Raw genomic sequence first — 9,657 nt, 5'->3', positions numbered from 1 at the left:
GGAGGCGGAACTGCGTTAGAGCTGTTCAATGTACAAGCGGCTTACGCCATTATACCTAGAGTTGACATTGGCTGCACGGAATCACATCGAAAGAAATCCCCATGCAGCCTTGTTTACAAGTTAGAAAACACTGGAATGTGAGATGGTAGCCTTATCTAGCCTAAACCTTGATTTAGGTTGATTGGAAATCATTCAACAAAAGGAGGATTTCCGAGTCATTATTTCTATATAGCCTACACTTTCTCATTCTGAACATCTAATGCGAGTGGGATGGGTGTGTGCTTACTGATTTGACAGCTCTAATGCAGTTACACCTCCAAAGCCGCCAAAACACCAGCTAAGCGGGTGTTCGCGATCACTTGATCTGATTGAATCAGGCCTATAGATCGGGAATGCATCGGCAAAGCCTGGGCAGAGGAACTCGCTCAGAGACGGACAGTTTATGGGCAATGTTTACAGAGGTCATGGAAATCACATTCAAAGTAAATGCTGCATATGTCGGCTCAATCGGAATTGACATCAATGTCAACTGTTTTCGGAACTTCATAGTCCACTCCATATTTTATCCTGGCTTAATCCGTCCACAGTAATCCAACTAAATATACATTTTATTGCAAAAACATAAAATGATGGAAAAATATTTATTTCAGACATAGATCCTTCTACATGCTACATTATCTTACAAATTGTCAATATAAAAGGGAAATGATCAAGTTGATATTTAATAGTACGATCGCTATCTCCAGCTTCTGAGCAGCACAACATGTAGAGGAATGTTCACGCATGCCTGCCCTCTTGTGGCCACATTGTGTATGACATGTACAAGATTTCAGGAAGATCTTGCTTCAGCTACAAGGAATTGTGTCAAGTACATGGTAAGTTATTTGAATCTCAGTTTATGTGTCCGGTGTCAACCAGTGGTCAAAAAAAAACTCACCCTGTGGGCCCCCTGGGATAAGGGTTAAAGGACACTAAGCTTCATCTGCTCATAGGTCAGTTGGTGTCCTTTGTCCACACGCTGCTCCTCACTGCACGACACAGCTCAGGTTCACAACAGAGTAAATAACAAACAAAACATTGAATATAAATAAGTAAGCGGAATAAACATAAGTGATACTGGCAAGCTCAGTGTGCAGGTTTATCTTTTAAATCAATAATGAAACAAAACTGCATCACCCGCTTTCCACAATCCACTGGAGCTGGTAGGTTTGATCTATATTAGGTGACTTACTTGGCCGTATGTCTGAGTGAGGATCAGAACACAGTAGTTCTGTTGTCTGTCTCAATCGCCGTATTTAATTCATGTTGATAAAAGAAATCAACTTAAAAATAAAAAAAAAAGTGTTACTGACCTTTGACCTTTGTGTTGAAGCGCTTCTGCACCTCCCTGTTTTCTCTGGACTCCTTAGCCTCCTCGGAGCAACCCGCCTCTATGGAGCGTTTCTGTTCTCTAGCCAACTGCTTGTGGAATTGTCAGACCGAGCAGACATGGCGCCCAGGCTAACTCAACACTGTCTACACTACTAGTACATTTACATGTGATATTTTTGTCATTTAGCAGACGCTCTTATCAAGAGCAACTTACGACCAATGCAGAGCGCTAGGAGTCAGTCAACCAAGGTGCCCTAGTAAGTAAAAAAAAAAAACACCCTTCATTATTGTTGTTACTGATTGTTTCTTGTGACAATCTTGATATTTGTTTATGCTGTTATTGATATGGCCATTGTTTCAGTTAGCTGGGCTATAGAAAGAAACTGACTCCACTTAGCCACTGGCATTTGCTATGGCATGAAGCCATTTGGGGGCACACATGAACCAATGGATCTTATCTTTGACAGATGAGAGCACAGCCGCTAGATAGATGACCTCTGATAGACGTTGACATAACACCAACAGATATGATTCGTTATAAATGTACATACCTGGTTGACGCACCACCTTATTCCCCCCTTTGCTCCTCCTGTCCCTCCTCTTCTTCATCAATGAGGAACCCTCCTCAAGAGTCTGTTTTTTGTGACTAGCCGAGGTGCCACCCCCCTCTCCTGCCAATAGTCCGCTAGCCAGTCGGGCTTGCCTCAGCATCAGAGCCCGCTGTCTGTTCCGTTCGATCTTGGCTTTCATTGCAGTTTTTGGCTGGAGAAGCATCAATCGCTGGTGTGGTGGGGCTAAAAATAGATCCATCCCAAAAAGCAGGAGCTGAGTGTGTGTGCTTACATTGTGACTGATGCCGGAGTGTGTTGCAACTGATCAAAAAAAGTAACCCTGTGCTGCCTCTCCTTTCAATCTTTCTCTAATCAATATATTTTCCTAAACTTGATCCATAACTTTATTGGTATCTCCAGTTCCTATGTCCATTTATCATTAAGTGATCACAAACACAAATAACAAACATTTAACGCATTTATTTAACAATGATAAAATGTAGCTTATATTTCCAATGGACAGGTTCTTCCAAAATAAATATGTTTTCAATGAAACTACAAAAACCCCATGTACAAAAACCCCATGTACAAACTACCAATCTGAAGTATATGTACTGGACTGAACAGAGGTTTGGAAGTGTGGTATAGTTATCCTATCTTGCATACTGACAAGCGGTGTATAGAATACTCTCTGGCTGTAGTCTGATTAGTTTGCACTTGCTCACTCGTAAGCATGGGTAGGGAGAAGTTTAAACCATATTTTACACCAGTCCATTCCTTTCACATCCATTGGGGGAGTAAATGAGTGCAGAATAATGGTACAAAATTGGAACACGTTCCCATTTTCTCTTGTCACACACTAAAACAATGTGAGCTTATACACACACACACACACACACACATACACATACACATACACACACACACAGCGTATTGCTGCTGACAGTATTCCTGTGCAAGTCGCTCAGTTCAAATTGACATGTTCTCTCTTCCTCTGCATTGCATAATTCTTCAACGCCCTTTTAGGAGGCACTAGGGTGTTACTCAGCCCTACTCTCCTCTTCCTAGACTGCTGACCCTCCTCCTCTTCAGGGTCTCCTCCCTGGTTGTGGTGAAAGTTCTGGCGACCCATGTATGAAGAGCCTCCTGCGTTGGGGTCAGCTTGGTGCGATCCGAGAGCGTCATCCTCAGGGGGGTCATAGTCATTGGGAATGATGGAGCTCTGGAGATCGCTGTCGTGGGCAAACTTGCATTTGATCCCGAACCTGCAGCGTCCGTCCTTCCTGTACGCCACACACATCCTCTTGCCCCCTATCTGGGAGGGCCGGGCCTGCACTGTGAGAGGGACATGCTTCTGCAAGACGTTGAGCTTCTGGTCGGCTTGAGCCTTGAAGGGGTTGGCGAATACGCCACTCTTGGACGAGGCCCCGAGGGGGGGAGGGGGGAGTTTGTGGGAGAGGGAGCTAGGGGGTGCGGGGAGGAGAGGGGTCCGGGACTCGGAGGGGGGTCCCATACAGGAAGGAGGAGGGCGTTTTGGTTGTAGTTGAGATACAGGGTTCACCTCTTCCTCTGGGTTGGAGTCACAGTCCGACTCGCTGGAGGCTGACCCGGACTCTAGGAGGAAATTGCGGCCCTTCTTCTGGGTCTCTCCATCCACCTTGCTCTCAGTCCTTCAAAGACAAAACATGCATAAATGGACTGGTATACTAGCTGTAGTGTTATCCAAAAAAAGATTTCAAGGACTTCTCAATCTGGAAATATTTAATTTGACTGGAAGAGGAAATCATATCTGGTTTGAATAGCAAGACCAATCACAACGCTCCTCTCCATAGAGAACAATAGTAATGGCATCTTTTTGTAGGCACCAACTCATGGTTCATTGGACAAAGCCCATCGGAAAATGAATGGTGTTTTTGGAGGGTTTCTGGTTAACTGCCGAAAATAAGGTCTGTGGTAAACACAGGCTTAGGGAGATCTTGTACGTTTTGACATAATCTTCATCAGCTAACGTCACTTTTTGTCCATTTTGAAACATTTATGTAATCAAAACAAGCATAAAGCACAAAGGCGTCATAAATCATAAAGGTAACGTTAACTAATATTTGACTAGTGGAGTACGCATTAGAGATCAGAAACAGCAAAATACTAATCATTGTTTAATTAAGATTTTTAAAAAGAAGTTCTCCCCTAAAGGGGTTTTACATAACATGTTCTCCTCTGATTTCGCCACTGTCTCCTGTATTCCTGACCCAGAATTGGCTCTAGAAAATGTATCCTCTATATGCATTCCTCTGACAAATAAACACACCCCCTTTAAAAACCATTTAGTCAAAGATAGCTCTGAAGAAAACCAAAGGTTAGATCTATCTGAACTCATTCAGATAAGATATCGGGCCTGGGCTAAAGCAAGGAAAAGTGACTCTCCAGTGGACTGGCACACTTTCAGAATTCAGAGACAGATGTACTATCGTGATTAAGAAAGCTAAATCAAAGCTACCTTTTAAGCTCCATCTCTGACTCGGCTGGTGATCCTTCAAAATTTGGGAAAAACAGTAAATGCACTGAAGCCGTAACAATTCTTCTTCTTCCCTGCCTAAGCGAGTTCTGTCTGACTCTGGCATCGTAACTGGGAAGAATGGGATAAGTGATGCTTTTAATTATAATTGTATCATCTCAGCAGGCTTTTTATTTGAGAGAAACAGTTGTTTAATTGACCCATGGTCAGTCAACTGACTGCTTTTCCCTCTGCCAGCCTCTAGCTGACTCGACGATTAACCTGTCAACTTCTAGTGAATATTTGTTTTCATTCCAACAATTCACTATCTGCGATGTGCCTTGCTTAAAATTGATGTAAAAAAAAAAAAAAATCCACTAGGGCTGACGATTATATACCTATACCTGATGAAAATATCTGGCACTATCCCCAAGGTTTGGAAGGTGACCCTTTTGACTTAAATAAGTATCTGCCTATTTCTAAACTTTCTTGCCTAGCATCATTTATAACTAGGGTTGACCTGATATAAAACCCGACTGATGTACATTTAGAATACATTTCAAAGATATTAACTTTCTTGCCTAGCATCATTTATAACTAGGGATGGTTTAAAACCTGACTGATGTACACTACCAGTCAAAGGTTTTAGACCACCTACTCATTCAAGGGTTTTTCTTTATTTTTACTATTTTCTACATTGTAGAATAATAGTGAAGACATCTATAACTATGAAATAACACATATGGAATCATGTAGTAACCAAAAAGTGTTAAGCAAATCAATATATTCTATATTTGAGATTCTTCAAATAGCCACCCTTTGCCTTGATGACAGATTTGCACATTCTTGGCATTCTCTCAACCAGCTTCACCTGGAATGCGTTTCCTACAGTCTTGAAGGAGTTCCCACAAATGCTGAGCACTTGTTGCCCTCTTGTCCTTCACTCTGCGGTCCGAATGATCCCAAACCATCTCAATTTGGTTGAGATTGGGGGGAATGTGAGGCCAGGTCATCTGATGCAGCACTCCATCACCCTTCTCTGTAAAATAGCCCTTACACAGCCTGGAGGTGTGTCGGGTCATTGTCCTGTTGAAAAACAAATGATAGTCCCACTAAGCCCAAACCAGATGGGATGGCGTATTGCTGCAGAATGCTGTGGTAGCCATGCTGGTTAAGTGTGCCTTGAATTCTAAATAAATCACAGTGTCACCAGCAAAGCACCCCCACACCATAACACCTCCTCCTCCATGCTTCACGGTGGGGAATACACATGCTGAGATCATCCATTCACCCACACAGTGTCTCACAAAGACACGCCGGTTGGAACCAAAAATCTCATACTTGGATTCCAAACCAAAGGACACATTTTCACCAGTCTAATGTCCATTGCTTGTGTTTCTTGGCCCAAGCAAGTCTCTTCTTAGTGTCCTTTAGTAGTGGTTTCTTTGCAGCAATTTGAACATGAAGGCCTGATTCACACTGATTCTCCTCTGAACAGTTGATGTTGAGATGTGTTTGTTACTTTAACTCTGTGAAGCATTTATTTGGGCTGCAATTTATGAGGCTGGTACCTCTAATGAACTTATCCTCTGCAGCAGAGGTAACTCTGGGTTTCCTTTCCTGTGGCAGTCCTCATGAGAGCCAGATTCATCATAGAGCTTGATGGTTTTTGCGACTGCACTTGAAGAAACTTTTAAAGTTCTGGACATTTTCCGGGAATAGACTGATCTTCATGTCTTAAAGTAATGATGGACTGTCGTTTCTCTTAGCTTATTTGAGCTGTCCCTGTCATAATATGGACTTGGTCTTTTACCAAATAGGGCTATCTTATGTATACCCCCCTACCTTGTCACAACACAACTGATTGGCTCAAACGCATTAAGGAAAGAAATTCCGCAAATTAACTTTTATAAGGTACACCTGTTATTTGAAATGCATTCCAGGTGACTACCTCATGAAGCTGGTTGAGAGAATGCCAGGAGTGTGCAAAGCTGTCATCAAGGCAAAGGGTGGCTATTTGAAGAATCTCAAATATAAAATATTTTATGGTTCCATATGTGTTATTTCATAGTTTTGATGTCTTCACTATTATTCTACAATGTAGAAAATAGTTCAAATAAAATAAACTTCTTTTTTTTCACCTTTATTTAACCAGGTAAGCTAGTTGAAAACAAGTTCTCATTTGCAATTGCGACCTGGCCAAGATAAAGCAAAGCAGTTCGACACATATGACAACACAGAGTTACACATGGAATAAACAAACATACAGTCAATAATACAGTAGAAAAAGTCTATACACAGTATGTGCAACTGGGGTAGGATAAGGGAGGTAAGGCAATAAATAGGCCATGGTGGCGAAATAATTACAATATAGCAATTAAACACTGGAATGGTAGATGTGCAGAATATATATATATAAAAAATAAAAAAAATTAAATATATATACACACACACAATATATATACACACACACACACACACACACACACACACACACACACATACATACATACATACATACACATGTGCAAGTAGAGATCATTGTATTATAGAAAAACTTTATTGACCTGAAATGAGTACTGAATGCAGGTAAAACTAAGTATACGTTGTTCTCTAGAGCGCATGATCTAAGCATGTGTACTTTTGGATGGTGTCCATATTGATCGTGTTCCTGCTTACAAATGTCTGTGCAACTGAATAGATGAAAAGCTGTCTTTTAAAAAGCACATTGCCAAGTTAGTTAAGAAGCTGAGAATAAAAATGAGCTTCTTCGATAGAAGAAGTTGCTGCCTCTCGCTAAGGAGTAGAAAACGGATTATCCAGTCCACGTTCCCATCAGCCCTAGACTATGGCAGCATCCTCTATACTAGGGACACAGCGGCCACGCCACTAAAGCCGTTAGATGCAGTTTGTCGTAGCACATTAATTATGGCCAACAATTGTAGGACTCATCACTGCATTCTCTACCAGAAAGTTGGTCGGCCCTCTTTTAGGTTGGTTGATAGATTGCTACGTTTTCATTCATAAAGCTATTTTACAATAAGTCCCACTGTACCCAATTTCTTTACCCAACTTTAGACATACAAGTTATCACACTGGGTCTCAGGGATGGCTAACTGGACATTCCTTGGGTCTCTGAGTTATGTAAATCAGTTATGTAAATCAGCTGCATACCATCATACCACCCTGCATACCACTGCTGGCTTGCTTCTGAAGCTAAGCAGGGTTGGTACCGTTCAGTTCCTGGATGGGAGACCAGATGCTGCTGTAAGTGGTGTTGGAGGGCCATTAGGAGGCACTCTTTCCTCTGGTCTAAAAAAATATCCCAATGCCCCAGGGCAGTGATTGGTGTAGGGTGCCGTCTTTCAGATGGAACGTTAAACGAGTGTCCTGACTCTCTGAGGTCATTAAAGATCCCATCGTAAGAGTAGGCGTGTTAACCCCGGTGTCCTATTTTCTGTCATTTGTGCAATTCAGGGCTCATCTGTAAAAGAGAGCTTGGTCTCAATATGACTTCCTGATCAAATAAAGGTTAAGTTAAATCAAACTAACCGATATTATCTCATAGAACAAAACATATAAGATCTCCTAAACCCGTGTTAACCTCAGACCTTATTTTCTGCATTTATCCCCAAACCCTATTCTTAACCCATAGGGATTGCTGAACGAACCAGGTAACTCATTTCCGGGTTTTAGGACTACAAACTGGCGAGCTCTATGAAACACACGTCAATCTTTTCAATTAATCTTCCACAAACAAAGGTTTTCTAAATTGTATTCCTGAATTGTAACTTACTTCTTGTTGTTTACAATATCCCCATCGCTGTCAGAATCAGAGGACACGCCATAGCCGACGAGAGAATTCATGTCAACTTGCTGTTTAGCCCTTGCGTTAACAGGCTAACGCAACGTTAGCCAGTAGCTATATTTGTCTCTATCTCTCCGTCCTTGTTTCGCCTTAATCCAGTCACAAATTGCGGTCTGCGTTTTATGTTTGATTGAACTGGCAGTTATAATCCGTATGAAGATGTTTGTTGCTCAATACATTTATGAATTGTTGTATTTCTGTTGTTGGTGTAGCTACAATTTGCTAATCCAAAAGTAAGTGTCCGCAACAATAAAAAAGTACTTCTGGGTCACGGAATTTCGAAAATATTCCAAATAAATAAAAGTTCCTCTCGTAATAGTATAAAAGAGCCCGTAACCTGTATTTATTCATGATATATGGGCAATAATTGTCTAAACAATAACTCATGTGTTCATAATTAAGTGATATTTGCATTTAATTTGGGTTGTAAAACAAGGTTAAATAAATGCCCCCAATGCAACACTGTATATGAAATACATATTGGTTTATAGAGAACTATTCTACGTGCCGAAGTAAAAGTGGGATTGGGACTCTTCACTGGTATCTGTAGAATCTATATGCCCAGCCACACGTTCTACTCTACCCACACCATTGGTTCCAATGCAATACACTATAGGCCTATAAATTACATACTGGCTTATAGAGTGAAAACTATTATTAAAAGTGAGGCAGTATCCTAGTAAAATCATATTGCTATAGGTTTATGTTACCCCAAATATGCTATGCCTTCCAACAATTTTCTTAAACCCACCTTGGTCGCAATCAATCAAAAGCTGTTTTATTATTTTTATTATTATTATTTATTTTTTTAAATCAAAAGGTTTGCCTCTTGGACTTTGGTTTTGGACTGATTCGTGGATCATATAGGCGGTACCGGAGCATTGGGTCTCGGACCAACAGGCTCAGAGACACCTTCTATCCCCAAGCACTGATACTTTTGAACTGCCAATAACTCCAGGCACTGAGACTTTTGAAAAACTAGGCAATGGCTGCCCAGCCTGACCCACTGTCTATCTGCACTGACTACTTGCCACTCACGGGTCTCTACCCACACAGTCACATATGCCTACACTGACACTCCTGCACACATATAAACACACACACATGCACACTCATCACCACCCACACAACACTAAATGGATGTATACCTTGATCTTATAAAATCTCATTTGGAGGATCACGTTGTGTTGATGTGCCAACAGTCACAGAATTTCTGTTCTGAGAGGATAATGTTTTGCTTAAGGTACCTAGAATATCGCGCAATTGGTGGTGTTTACATTTTTTTTTATAATACCTATACATTTGAAAGCACGTTGGATGGCCATAGCTATAAACATGAAAAAGAAAGTAATGTGATTGCAATAGTATTTACA

At 41.2% G+C, this 9,657-nt stretch overlaps 1 protein-coding gene across 1 annotated transcript; it reads right to left on the bottom strand.

Moving 5' to 3' along the window:
• Window positions 1–2,387: 2,387 nt before the first annotated feature.
• Window positions 2,388–8,549, bottom strand: LOC115137298 (uncharacterized). The gene is made up of 2 exons (XM_029673541.2): window positions 8,213–8,549; window positions 2,388–3,592 (listed from the first exon to the last, which is right to left on the bottom strand). Exons 1-2 carry the CDS (start codon window positions 8,281–8,283, stop codon window positions 2,887–2,889), a joined length of 777 nt encoding a protein of 258 aa, XP_029529401.1. The 5' UTR covers window positions 8,284–8,549; the 3' UTR covers window positions 2,388–2,886.
• Between the last annotated feature and the right edge of the window lie 1,108 nt (window positions 8,550–9,657).

The sequence above is a fragment of the Oncorhynchus nerka genome, linkage group LG11 (assembly GCF_034236695.1).
Source record: "Oncorhynchus nerka isolate Pitt River linkage group LG11, Oner_Uvic_2.0, whole genome shotgun sequence".
In the NCBI taxonomy this organism is placed as follows: domain Eukaryota; kingdom Metazoa; phylum Chordata; class Actinopteri; order Salmoniformes; family Salmonidae; genus Oncorhynchus; species Oncorhynchus nerka.
The sequence above is the reverse complement of the archived record's forward strand: the minus strand, read 5'-3'. Positions and strand labels throughout refer to the sequence as shown.